The sequence below is a fragment of the Pseudorasbora parva genome, chromosome 1 (genome assembly GCF_024679245.1).
Source record: "Pseudorasbora parva isolate DD20220531a chromosome 1, ASM2467924v1, whole genome shotgun sequence".
Lineage (NCBI taxonomy): Eukaryota > Metazoa > Chordata > Actinopteri > Cypriniformes > Gobionidae > Pseudorasbora > Pseudorasbora parva.
In genome coordinates, this window is record NC_090172.1 from 62,306,902 (window position 1) to 62,321,605 (window position 14,704).

The 14,704-nt window shown below is 34.7% G+C and overlaps 2 protein-coding genes across 2 annotated transcripts in view; both read right to left on the minus strand.

Annotated features, from left to right (window-relative positions):
- The window catches only part of LOC137071174 (Fc receptor-like protein 5), a 250,913-nt gene that overhangs the window by 105,864 nt on the left and 130,345 nt on the right, over positions 1 to 14,704 (minus strand). The window lies entirely within an intron of this gene.
- LOC137087468 (uncharacterized) lies at positions 3,145 to 6,996 on the minus strand. Its single transcript, XM_067452062.1, has 11 exons — positions 6,863 to 6,996; positions 6,606 to 6,783; positions 6,438 to 6,528; positions 5,992 to 6,339; positions 5,769 to 5,886; positions 5,570 to 5,661; positions 4,610 to 4,724; positions 4,383 to 4,484; positions 4,126 to 4,293; positions 3,845 to 4,012; positions 3,145 to 3,754 (listed from the first exon to the last, which is right to left on the minus strand). The coding sequence occupies exons 2-11, from the start codon at positions 6,770 to 6,772 to the stop codon at positions 3,534 to 3,536; spliced, it is 1,590 nt and encodes a 529-aa protein (XP_067308163.1). The 5' UTR covers positions 6,773 to 6,783; positions 6,863 to 6,996; the 3' UTR covers positions 3,145 to 3,533.

The window sequence follows — 14,704 nt, forward strand, 5'->3', positions numbered from 1 at the left end:
ATGTGGTGTTGCTGTGTTGTGAGGAATTACCCCCATTAGCGATATCCTAACCCTAACCCTAGCATATTTTCTCTGAACTACAAATAACAGCGCCATATTTTTTGCGTTCCTTCGGTAAATTGACATAGGCTTATGGGTAATGTAGTTTAAAAGGTTTAATAACAAACTGGATAAAGTACTATCTTTAATAAACAAAGGGATATTTAATCATGTTCATTGTGCAAACCTCTATGACATATTTGAAAGGCAGAATGAAATTTGGTATTTTACTATGAGCACTTTGTAAAACACCTTTATGCCATCTTTTCATAGCCTTTTTTAAAAACGGCGTACATTATTCTCATCATGGACAACAAAGTGTGTTGAATGACAGTTACATTGTTTTTTCAACAACTTGCAATTATGTAAATTGTTGCAAGTTCATCCAGTCCTAGTTAACAGAACAGAACAAGAACATGGCCCCCAAAATCATCATAAAAGCCCATTTGGAATGGGCTTCCGTTAATTTAAGAATACAGTGTTGACAGTAAACAAAGACACCAATTTAAACGGCCAATACATTGTGACATTTCATTGATTTATAACACATCCTTATCCATTGTGACCTTGCTTGTAATGCTTAACTCATACTTTGTTATTCTTCACATCAAAAGGACCAACAAAAGTCATTGTACTTTATAATTTAACCAATCACTGTAATATAATAAGTAATACTTAAAAAATGAGCACAAGTAGTCTTGACAGGCTGATTTAGTACTAAATTTAGCATCGATTGATTACATTATAGCATACAACATGAAATTCAGGTGAGTTGATATGTTTATAAACTGATAAAATAGTCCACATTCTGGGTGAAATAAAAAATGTTCTTGGTTACATGCAAGGAAGTAGTCCTTGAAAAAAGTAGTCGTCCAAGGAAGGGTGTTAAATTCTCAGCAGCTTAAAGGGGTTCACACTCAGCTGTTTCAAATTTTGCTGAATTGTGGTGTTTTTCCAAATTCATGAAAGAAATTCACAATAATACCTGTGCCTAAAGTCTCTAGGGCTATAGCCCTTGGAGACTTTAGACCAGTGGCACTCACTCCACTCTTAGCTATGGAAAGAGTGGTCAGCACCCATCTTATGTCTTCTGTTGGGAATCAACTTGACCCCCTTCAATTTGCCTTTAGGTCACACAGGGGCACAGAGGACGCAACTCTTACTCTTGTAAATCAAATAGCTAAACATTTGCAACAACCGAGTCACTTGCTCGGGTTCTTTTTATTGATTTTACTTCTGCTTTTAATACTATGCAAACTGACATTCTTTTAGAACAATTTTATAGGATGAATGAATGGTGGGCTCATTCACTGGATTAGACGTTTCTTAACTGACCGCCCTCTGAGAGTCTTAATGAATGGGGTCTACTCAGATGAGCTTGTTATAAATACTGGAGCACTACAAGGCTGTGTTGTCACCTTTGTTGTTTTCAATTTATATAAATAATATGACTGTGCACAGCACCAATGTTAGTTTACTTAAATATTCTGATGACATGGCCTTGGTAGGACTTCTCACAGAAAATAATGCAGCACACGAGGAAGCTTATTTTAGCCATGCAAGTCACTTTATTGCAGGATTGGTGTCAGACTGTTAAATTGGAAATCAACGTGACTAAAACTTATAATAAACTTATAAAGAACTTATAATACAAACGAAACTAAGAGGGGCCAGTAACATCAACCCTGTTGTACTTAACAGTCAGCCTGTGGAAGTACTTGAAAATTTTACCTGGGTACAATCATTGATCGCACTTTTAAGTTTTAATGTTAACTCAGAGAGTATCTTTAAGAGAGCTAATCAGCGATTGTTTTTAATTAGAAAACTGAGGAGTTTCAGGGTCAGTCAGCATATTCTTGAGATGGCATATAGGGGCCTTGTAGAAAGTATTTTACAGTTTAATATAACAGCTTGGTATGGTAACCTGAATGCAAAAGATAAAAACAAGCTTTCTAAAATTGTTAATACGGCAGGGAAGGTGATTGGCAAGTCCCAGAAGCAGCTTAGGGATGTATTTGACAAGGTGGTGCTCAGGAAGGCCCGTAAGATATAAACAGACACCCTACACCCACTACACTCAGAGTTTGAACTGCTTTCATCTGGCCGTAGATTCAGGGTCCCAAGGGCGAGCCGGAACATCTATAAGAAATCTTTTATTCCCCATGCCATACAGGAACTTAATCTAAACTGAAATTGTTTTAAAAATGAGTTTATTGTAGATCGAAATCCAGCTTATTTTAATCAGCTGCGCTGTTTTCCATTTTCTGTTGTTGTATGTTGATGGTGGTAGTATTTTACTCTTAACTGTGTGTATTTTAATGTAAGTTTAAATGTGGTGTCATTGATGTATTTCTGTTCGGAGAAGTCGAAGACAAATTTCCACTAAGGTGGACAATAAAGTCGAATGAATGAATGAATATATATATCTTACTGTATACATCTAATTAGACACATAAAAGATTACATTACATTAACATTATATTAAAAGTTTCATTTTAAATACTCATAATTAGTCTATAGGGTTTTTGTTTTACTGATTACATGATTACATGTTAATCTCACAATGGCAGTAAATTATATATATTGTGAAAGGCTTTTGTCTTTCAAACACACTAAAATGTACAATTTCATATTAACATGAATGCAATTTCTTGATAGTTTTTGTCAAATTAACCTCTTTGACCCACTAATAATTTCACTTAAAGTAAGCCCTGAGATTTTTAGTTAAGTTAGGTTAACAATAAAAGAAAATAATAATATTTTTATTCTCTGATTTCCATTAATGGTCACATGACTTGCAGATAAACAAATTAAATACAAATCATAGTCTATAACCTTAAATGTGTAATGTAATGGATTATGTAAAAAAAACCTATTGTCAACAATTTGTCATGTAATTTGGAATTAGGAAGACTACAATTTGTAAGGCCTGCACTGACTGTCATAGTTTTTATCAGAACAGTATGTATTAATCAAGAGAATATACTGCAGAATTATCTACACATCACATGCAAAACCTGCCTGAGCAGAGAGGAGATAAAAAGACAAGACTGTTTTCGTAGATCACTATATAAGTATTTTATTTTGCATACAGTGAGGGAAAAAAATTATTTGGTGAAAACTTTACTTTCTATCAATGCAAGATATGTACACACTGCAAAACATCCCTCACAGATATACACTGCATGGTCCCATGAGAGCTAAGGAAAATGGAAATAATAGAAAAGAATTAATAGGGATGGAGGTTGTACGCTGTTTGTAAAACGGACTATAAAAATGTGTAGATTTAAACACCTGTCTTACATAAACAGATTTACATTCATATTTAAATAGCCAAACTTGTACTGCGACTGAACCTTAAACTCTAGGTTCAAAAAACCTAGAAAAACATTAAATCGATTCTATGCTAAAATGTTTCTCACAGGGAAAAAGAAAGAAAGAAATACAGCTTATTACATATTTCTTCAGGATATGTCTATTTTATATGCTCAGGTTTAGCCCTCATCACTGTCTGTTTCATCAGAGTTGTAGTTTACTGCCTCAGTTTCTTCATCAGAAATGTTATCAAATAGAATGCTGTCAGAAGCCTGTCCCAGAACACATTGTCGGTATAACATCCTAGCATTATTTTGCAGAAACTGAAGATCTTCCAGTTTTCTCTTGAGAAGGCACAGTAGTCCATTGGCGCTCTCCTCTGAAAGCTCAAAGTCACTGTCTACACAAAAAGAAATGAAATCATTGAAGAGGATAAATAAAATCAATCCCTAATGTTTTTTGAATTATTGCATTTGTTATGGATACTCACTGTTAGTTTGTATTTGAACTGAGAGATCCCTCAGGGAACATTCAGCTTCCTTCAATGATTGCCAGTGTTGCTTCACCTCCATCACTATGATCTGCTCCTCCTCCTTTAGTCGGGAAAGCATCATGAACCGGTCAAAGACCATCTTCTTAGTTGAGAGGTTGCCATTACCTGCAATTAATGAAGGTCCAAAAATTGCCATATTTTAAACACTGAGGAGGACTGTATTAACCTCAGACAAATACTTATCAAATACACTGAATATTTTTTTTAAAGTTAATTACTAGTGTCAGGGCACTCCCATGGCCATTGGAAATTATCAGCTGTAAGCAGTTCATCCACGGAAGGAAGCTGGTGGACTGACTGTTCATTGAAGTCCTTAATGGCAGCTGCCAAGGTTGACTTGTCTTCGTTAATTTTCCTCCTTATTTTGTGCCTTCTCTTGTTGCTATCTAATAAATCAACAAAATACATTATTATAACATCATTCAAGTTCATTCCTTAGCTTAATTATTTTTTTATCATCATCATCTTATCTGACCTGTCTGATGGTACAGATTCATTTTTCTCAGCTTTATGCTGACATAAAGGCCGCGAATTCTGCCCTCAAGTCCAGTGTCATCCTTTGCACTTGATACTACATCTAAAAAAAAAGAATTAGCTTTACACATTTGATATATTTTACCTTCTGTGCAAAACCTTTATTCTGGGAAAAATGTTATTACATAAAAAAATTAAAACAGGCTCTTTAAAATGTAGGCCTATTACCTGTGGCACACTGCTGGACATCACTGACCCACTGCTGAATGTCATCATTACTAACATTAAGCTCAGCCTGCAGGCTTTCAAAGCTCTCTCTTTCCACTTTCAGTCTTTCGGTTGTCTAAATACATATCAAAACACTATCAAATTAATTTGATCATAAAGGTTTATAGTTCAACAATGTATGCAATAGATGTAATTGCTTAAATTATGTTATAGGGTTAGTTCACCCCAAAATGAGATTAATTACTCTTCCTTATGTCGTTCTACACCTGTAAGACCTTTGTTCATCTTTAGAACACAAATTAAGATATTTCTGATGACAGAAGGCTGTAAGATATCCTTTCACATACTGGTGCACATACCACATACACATAATTTTGTAACTACCACTTTGATGCTTTGAAAAGTTCATAAAGACATCGTAAAATTAATCCATATAAATCAAGCGATTTAGACCGCATTTTCTGAAGAGAATCGATCACTTGTTATGATGAACAGATGAAGAATGAACCTCATTGGTTACGCAGCACGTTTGAGCCTCGAAAGAGGTTTGCTCTCGTGTACATTAGTCAAGTTCGGTTGCTTACGTTTGCTGATCAATGTTTACATGCTAGTAAAAGCCTAAATTAAATCTGTAAGTCATAACACCCAATCGATTTTCTTCAGAAAATTTGGAATAAACCACTCAATTTATTTGGATTATTTTTATCTCTTTATCGAGTTTGGAGTTTTTGAAGCATCAAAGTTCCAGTAACAAAGGCAGTCTATGGAAGGAAATTTGACAGCATTCTGTCATCAAAAATATCTTAATTTGTGTTCTGAAGATGAACGAAGGTCTTGCAGGTGTGGAACGGCATGAGGGTAAGTAATTAATGAAAGGGTTTTAATTTTTGGGTGAACTAACCCTTTAAATGTACTTTTTGTACAATAAGAACAAGGTTGACTTTAGCATCAGTAAAATACCTTAATGTATCGTTGAGACAAACATTTGGCCAGATTTTCAGACTTCCGTTTGTTCCATGCAGAAGCAAGAACAGTGAGCATGTCTGAACGTGCTATTATTAGATGGTCAAAAAAATATATTAAAAAAAGTTATAGTCATATCTCATTGATACTTAGAAATAACTATATGTTAAAAGTAGTGTTTATCTAATGTTTTTACCAGCTTTGGACATGTATTTAGTGCAAATTGCAGCTCTCGACAAGAATGAGTTGACTTGCTCCACCTCTTCTCCAATTGTAAGACCAGCTCCTTCTTGGTTTCTTCCAGACCATTTTATCTACCAAAAACAAAAACAAAACAGACAATGGCTGTTCAAATAAAAGTACATGTCCTTACCACAAAAATATAATTCATATAATTTAATGTAAAGAAAAAATCTTACCTCACAACTCCACTGATGTGCTTTGGCATGCATAACTGATAATAGTGGCCGCATATTTAATAAAGGCCTTAGCTCTGGACAGTGTTCCACCACTCTCTTTAAGTATGGCCAGTACTTGCAGGCGACATCTGAGCAGAAGAATGACACATTTTCTTTTGAAAGGGCCTTTTGAAGGAACAGGGGATATGCGAATATTTCCCCTCTAAACATATTTAGGCCCTTTAAAAGTCCTCCATGTCGGCACACAACAATCTCAAGGCCTTCCTCATCAATCTTTGATGTTGACTTTTTTGCAGACTCCTTGGCTGCTGTCCATTGAGAAGAGCCACACACCCCTTTACCTGTGGCCTACAAGACATTACAATAAAATGAATAATAATATGAATAATAATAATATAGCTGGGCAATATGAATAAACAATATGACAATAAGTTAAGGGTTATTACATGCTTGGTCTTTTCATGAACATATCCCACAAAGGAGGAAACATCTTCATCCTTCATTATAAATGTCCCATCGAAATATCCCTTCTCTGTGCTTAATTGTAATGAGAAAGAGAAACATGATATATAGACAGTTAAGTAGTACAATAAAAAATAAAGAAAAAAACATACCCATGTGCATTATGGAACCTGTACAGCTTCCTGTTACCATCCACTGAGATGGCATGCATGGACGGACTGCAAGCAGGACATTTAAAAGGCTGTACACCACAAAGCCTCTCAACCTCATGCTGGCAAAGGTCCACTCCAGCAAGGCCTTCTGAAATGTGTCTCCACATATTTTACCACTCTGTTGAAATAACCAAACCAATAATTTTATCATTTTAAAGAAACAAACATCATGTAAACAATATACACTGAATATTTACCCTGCCATTGTATTCTGTTCTCCGATCAAGCATTCCAAGGAACCCTTGACGAGATAGACCTGGAGCAAAAAGTTTTAAATCCAGAAAAGACCTAAAAAGGCCAGCCTCATACACGGTCTCAAAATGTATAGAGGCTGGCCAGTACCCAGAGTTGAGGAGATCACTCAGCCCCACTTCCCATGTTTTCCCACAGCATGAGCTCTCCAATGATGGCAGGGTGAGATTGTACCGTCCTATAATAAAAAAAAGTTCACTTGCATCACAACAGATTTAAAATTCCATGCAGATATTACATGCAAGTATTAATCATTTGTGTTGTTATCATAAAGAGAAAAAACTTAATCTTACCATTAAAATTTATTACAATAATGGGCTTGCCACTGATCAACCTGCACAAACTTTCTGAACAGGCACAAATTTTCTCTGGTAAAAGTAGTGGAAGATATCGGACTAAAAATTCAAAAGCAAAACAATGATTATAAACTCCTTAAGGATTCATAAACAAGGTAAAATTAAATATAGTCTAATATATATTTATTAAAAATATGATAATATATCATAACTATTTAAATATATATTATAATTATACACTAATGAACAACCATTTAAAATGTACAGACTGAAAAGAATGATGGGACCCATGAAAGGCATACCCTGTTCAGAGAACTCAATGCCCTCGGAATGTCTCTTCACTGCAGTGGTTGGACACAATGGCTTGAAGAACCCATGGGCCATAGAGTCTCTGTTATGAAGAGGTAGGTGCTGATGAACATCTCCATCACACACGGTGCATAGAAACTGCCTAGGTAGACAGTCCCTGCACCGTACAATAGACTCTGCTGTAAGACAGTGTTGGCATATGTGTTTCTGAACATTTTCAGCTGCCAAAAGATTCTTAATCATGGCCTCCCTTGCAATGTTCCATCTTTCATGGCTTAGGGATTGCCTTTTTTGCCAGGTAGTGGCAAAAGACACCTCTTCAGGCTGAACACACTCGTCATTTAGGATATGCTCCAATTCTTCAATGAGTGAGGCTTCATGGAAGGAGAAACAAGAAACAGCGTTATAGTCAGTACACAATACAATCAGTTTTATGGAGATATTGTACAAGTATCTCGGTAATACTTTAAAATACTGATCCTTCATGAATGAATAACTACATAGGAACAAATGAGTAATGGAAATTATTAACACTCTAGTAACTGATATTAACTAACAAGAAACTCTGATTAATGAATTAGTAAGTTACAGTGCTCAGTTGAAGGTGGTAGTTCACTATTAGCTAATCAGTAACTTCTGTTTTTTTTCATAGCTCCATGAGAACTACTAAGGACTACAGGTTCATAATTAATGTGAATAATGTATAATTAATTCTAAAGTAAAGATCATGGTAACCCACTAGCAATGACTGAAGTATTACCAATTCTTTAAGAAGGAATCACTAATTATTTGGATCAGTATTCTAAAGTGAGAAACATGGTAACTCTCTAGTAACTACTGAAGTCATTGTAACATTTTGAGGTTTTTGTACAGTTTTGTACAGTAATTCATTCTGATGTATTTGGTAACACTTAAGCAATAAGCAATTACTAGTGAGTTAACGTGATCTTCACTTTAGAATACTGATCCAAATAATTAGTGATTCCTTCTGTGGATTTGGTAATACTTCAGTCATTACTAGTGGGTTACCATGAATGTCTCTTGAGAATTAATTATACATTATGCATTATTCATGTTAATTATGAACCTGTATAAGTTATTAGTAGTTCCCTGGGAGGTTTGAAAAACAATAGTTACTGATTAGCTAATAGTGAACTACCTAATTCGACTGAGCACTGTAACTTACTAATTCATAAATCAGAATTTCTTGTTAGTTAATAGTAGTTACTAAAATGTTAATAATGCATTACTATTTTGTTCCTGTGTAGTAACTCATTAATGCAGGATCAGTTTTCTACAGTGTTACAAGGATCTCATTTATTTAAAAAAATGCTATTATGTAGATTGCAGCAGGCAGAATATTACTTAAACTATTAACCAGATGCCATTCCATATAACCATAGTGTAGTTACCAGTTTCTACTCGATAAACAAATTCCTCTTGGATGGGCACACTGGTGGGACCTTTAAACAAAATAAAATTAAAATAGTTTTTGTGTTATTTAAGCAAATTTAATAATACATAATGCTTTGGGGTTCTATATGTAATTAAGAGCACATAAAGATTAAACAGACTGCATAAATCTAAACATTTATTGAATATCGAGAAACACACAGGAAAAAATACTATAGTAACTTATAATAAATACTATAGTGTTTTTGAACCATACTATAGTAAATTGTAATATAATATATATATTATATTATTGTGTATTTACAACACTTATATGCTGTAACAGCATTCTGTAGTATTAACTATACTGAACTGAAAGACTGTAACGAATACTGTAGTATACTTTAGTTTTCACTACAGTAAACTGTAAAGTATATTGTTGTATAATATACCCTATAGTTATAGAAAACTTACTACAGTATTGGGTAAAGTAAAATATATATTACTATAGTTGTTATGTTACCACATCAATTATAGAATTACCAAGACAAATTAATTCAAGTACTTTACTATAGTATGGTTTAAAAATACTATAGTATTTACTATAAAGTACTAGTATTTTTTAATGTGGGAAATATAAATCACAACTGGAAATAACAGCAAATTTAAACAATAACTGTGAATTTACAACTGTCTCACCGAGGTTAGGAGCCTTTTTTTTAAATTTTTGTTTTATTGAGGGATTTTTTCGAAGCGACCTCACAACATTCCCATTTCTGTCTCTTTGCCTCCATTTCACAGTTGTAGGATGTGGCTTCGCCCTCTTGGCTGGCTTTTTTTCTTCTTTCTAAAAAATAGTATATAGTATAAAATGCAAATAGTATATTGAACAGGTTTTAAAGTAGTTTATGCTTGCATTACATTAACAATACATTACCCTATATAACTATTCATTTGTAGTTTTCTTTAAAATTATTTAACATGGGAAAAAAATAAAAAAAAAATATTTAAGATAAAATTTCTAAAGTTACCTGTATCTGATCAAGAAACACATCTCCAAGCACAAGTGCTGCTTCTAAAGAGCCTGTGGACATTCTGCTTGAACAAAATGTAAAATAAGGGAAAATTACCTACTAAAAACAAGTTGGGCTAAGTCAGGTTTACAGTGAATTGATTAATTCACACATCTGTGATCTACACGTAATGCCTGGCATGGGCATACAGTAGTGTGAGCTCATCATCATAACGTAACCAAAAAACATATGATGCATCAATAAAAAGTAATGGTTGCGCACAGTTGACCCTCACTAAATGTTATCCCTAAAACATTTAATGAGAAATTATTTTAAACTGATATTAACCGCCTGACAACTGTAGGCCGACATGAGCATGCTCACTTAGAAAAGTTCGATTAATTGTATTTACAATAATTTGAGTTAGCAATAACTGATACTTTTTAAATATATAATTACATATATATGTTTTTGCTAATTACTTACTCGGTATTCTGATGATTGACGACTTGGACTATGATGACGTCGCACGAGGTGAACTTGAGCACCATACAATGAGGGGGCGGGATATGATGGCGCTAAAACAAATGCTTTTGATTGGTTTCCAAGCGGGAGTGGGTGGTTCCTAAATCAGCAAAGGAATATTTATTGCTTTATTTCTTTGTTTATTTATATATTTATTGTTTATAGTTTTATTATTACAAATACAATCACAACCAAATAAAACGCGTTTAACATAAAAAAAAAGCAGATAGAACAAGTAAACAAGCAATAATTTATTCACATTGAATTAATGAAGCTTCTGCAAGCATTTTTCTTTCCCCGTCGGGGATTGTTTAGAATTACACTGTAAAAAAAACCCTCAAATTATTATGATCCTCAGTTGCGCTATAGATGTAGTGGCAACATTCGTCCCCACTCGAGATAATGATTGAGTAAGTTATATACAATACGTTTCTGTAATAATAATAATAATAATAATAATAATAATAATAATAATAATAATAATAATAATAATAATAATTCGAAATAAGTATTCTAAATCAACATTTCTGCATGCTGCTTCGGCACATGCACGAGATGAAATCGTGAATCTTCGTCCGATTGAAGGGGCGGGACGATGATGATGATGACATTGACTATAATAAATATCTGCGTGCAATACATACGCATTGTCAATCAATGGAAGTTTAACGGGAGGGTGTCGCGTACCATACATACGCCAAATGTGACTTTGGCGTGTAAATACTACGCCAAATGAAATTGCAAACTCGTGGTATAGATACGCAGTAGCAGGAGACTGGGTTGATGAGGCAGAGCTAACAGTGGATGATATTTTATATGAATTTAAAGCATATTGACAGCCAAAGAAAAAACACAGTGTTCGAAAGACATCAGTTTTGGGCTCATCCCATGACAGAATCAGTCACCATTGAGAAATATGTGACAGAGTTGAGACAGAAAAGTAAAGACTGTGAATTTGGTGTATCTGAAAACGACATGATCAGAGACAAGATTGTGTTCAGTTTGAATGATCCACGGCTCAAAGAAAGGCTGTTAAGAGAGTCTGATCTCACGCTGGAGAGAGCGATTGACATCTGCAGAGCAGCTGAAACTGCCAAAGCACAAATACAAGCGATGTGCACTACAACAGGGGTTTTCAAACAATTCCTGGAGCCTCTCCAGCACTGCACATTTTGGATATTATTGGACACACCCAGCTCAGGTCATGGAGTACTAAACTAATCAGCTGATGAGTTAATACAGCTGTGTTAAATAAGACACTCGTCCAACATATGCAGCCCCCTAAGAAATGCATCTCAATAGATATGTTTACTTGCACTACTTTTCCAATCCGATTTCAGATTTTTAAAGGGTTAGGCTTCTGTATAGTAAAAGGCACTGCATATGATGGATGGGTGTCTTATTGAACACAGCTGTATTAACTCATCAGCTGATTAGTTTTTTTTTTTTTTTTTTTTTTTTTTGAACATTATATTTATTGAATTTTTAACAAAACAAACAGATGATACATTGACATAAACTTCATATTTCACAGCCTAATCTCCCCAGAAAACAAAAAAACAAAAAAAACAAAAAACAAAAAAAACAAAAAACAAACAACAAAAAAAAAACAAAAAAAAAAAACTCGGCAGTCAGCTTATTTTCTTAGTTTCCTTCATAATGTCTCAGAAACTCAGTTAATGGTGACCATATTTCTTCAAAATGTTCTCCCTTTCCTCTAACAATATAAGTGAGTCGTTCCAATACAATACATGATGCCATCTCCTTCACCCACATATGATTTGAGGGTACATCCATTTTCTTCCAGTACAGAGATATTAACCGTCTGGCCTGCAAAAGTCCAAAATCGATCAGTTTTATTTGTCTGGAGCTGAAAACACAGTTCTCTGGATATATACCCAATACACAAATTTTTGCCTCAGCAGGTATGTTTACTCCAGCAATCTTTGACAAAGTCTGTATGATTGACTTCCAATACTGATGTAATTTTGGACAATCCCATACACAGTGAAAAAGAGTACCCTTCCCATCTAAACATTTACTACAGCTATCTGGGATATTAGGTGACCAACGATTCAGTTTGACTGGAGTTATGTAGACTCTCATCAGCCATTTATATTGGAGGAGTTTCATCCTAGTACTAATTGACTGTTTTTGGGCTTTTAAACATGCAGCTTCCCAGTCTGCCACCTTTATCTCCTCTTGAATGTCAGATCTCCATGCATCCAGCTTATCAACGGTGGATTCCTCATCATGTGTTAATAAGACTGCATAGAATAAAGAAATATGGCCTCTCATTTCAAGATTTTGCAATATAATATTCTCTAGGTTTGAAAGTGTTGGTTCAGACTCAATCTGTTTATATTTTGACATAATGAAATGTTTAATTTGTAAGTGTTTATAGAAATGTTTCTTTGGAATGTTATATGTTTGGCTTAACTGCTCAAATGTAAGAAGGTTGCCATCCTTATAAAGGTCTGCCAGCTTCTGTACACCTTTATCTGCCCAGCTTTTGAAACCCCCATCAGCTCTTCCTGCCTTAAAACCTGTGTTGCCCCAAATAGGCGAAAAAGGAGAGATGGGAGGAATACCTCCCATATATTGATGAGCCCTATACCAAATATCAATTGTATTTTTTAAAAAGGGGTTTTTTGTCATTTTTCCCAATTTTTTGGGGCATGCAGAATATAAATACAGATTCAATTTAAGTTTGGTTTCTAATTGTTCAATTTTTATCCATGCTGGGGGTGTCTCAGTTACAAAGTAGAACATGGCTGAGCGCAGCTGTGCAGACCAATAATATAATTTAAAATTAGGGAGTTGTAACCCCCCTCTCTCATATGGCAGGTAAAGCAGGCGAAGCCTTAGCCTAGATTTTTTATTATTCCAAATGAATCTATTAAGGACGGTGTTTAATTCATCAAAAAATTGTTTTGAGAGAGGCAAAGGGAGTGCCTGAAACAGATATAAAAATTTTGGTAATATGCTCATTTTTATCATATTTATTCTACCAATCATTGACACGGGCATTACTGCCCACTTATCTAAAGACTCCTTTACTTCACTAATCAACGGATCATAATTCATTGGTACAATGGTTTTAATGTCTGGGGTAATTTTAACACCAAGATACACAAATCCCTCTTTTGCATTGATAAATGGGGTCTGTATGACTGGGTTTAGCCTCTCGTCTCTATTCAAAAATAGAATAGAGGATTTAGAATCATTTATTTCATAACCAGAGAATCGACCAAATAGCTCTATTTGTTGCATTAAGTTTGGGACACTGGTGGACAGCCTTGTCAAAAAAACTATCAGATCATCAGCAGAGAGAATAGAGGGCACCATGTGTCAGATTTGATTGATTGATGGGGTAATAAAAATTCCATAACCCCCCCTCCCTCCCACCGGACTGGACACCTGTTCCTGGACACAATTTCCGGACACCTGTTTTATGACTATCAGTTTGACCATCTGTTTTCTTACCACCCTCCTCCTCCTATACACCCCCCTTTCAAAGGAATTTATGACTGTTTTTGTAACTTTGTGTATGTGTGTTTTCGTAACTGTTTGAAAACAATCAAAGAATGTTTCAAATGTACTCTTGAGTGGGGTTTTGGGATAGGAATAGCAGTGACAAGTATAAGATCATGGAAATCAGTTTTTATTAAACAAAGATTGTATTTCACATACATTTTAGATGTTTTTAGATGTTTTTTAAAAACGTCTCTGTTAAATACAAGGGTATGGTATGTTTAAAGATAAAGACAAGTTAAAGTTGTTTTTCTTTTTGACATACATACAGCTTGTTGTTAAAAAAGTCAATGTTCAATCATTTAAAAAAGTCAATGTTCAATCATTTAAAAAAGTTTTTCAGAAATATAAAGTTATAGAGTAGGTTCAAAAAAGGTATATGTATTAAACATATCAAAGAAAGAAAGTACGAATAATGTTATTTCACTTACACGAGTTTTCTTTAGGAAAAAAACAATGTTTTCTTATGGAGCTTGGTGTAAAAGCGTCCTCTCTCTCCGATGGCAGAAGCGGAATGAGCTGTGGGAGCGTGTGTAAAGACACACCCTCAGTCTCCGCCCCCAACACGCCCATCGGCGCTGGAGAATGCACCTGCTCCCCCCCACACTCCTTGCGGTGTGTGTTTAAAAGGCCGAGCAATTCAGCAGTCTATCTAAACACAGAAAGCAGCTTGTGTTTTATTTTTGTTTTCAAATAGAAAACTATTCTGTAACAATGG

Bases quoted from the DNA above. Each gene is read 5' to 3' on its own strand.
- LOC137087468 (XM_067452062.1), bottom strand. From the start codon at position 6,772: ATGTGGAGACACATTTCAGAAGGCCTTGCTGGAGTGGACCTTTGCCAG. The intron at 6,340-6,437 runs GTAATAACCCTT...AATGTCTTGTAG, and splicing joins TTCATGAAAAGACCAAGCAT to GCCACAGGTAAAGGGGTGTG. The intron at 5,887-5,991 runs GTAAGATTTTTT...TGTTTTTGGTAG, and splicing joins CACATCAGTGGAGTTGTGAG to ATAAAATGGTCTGGAAGAAA.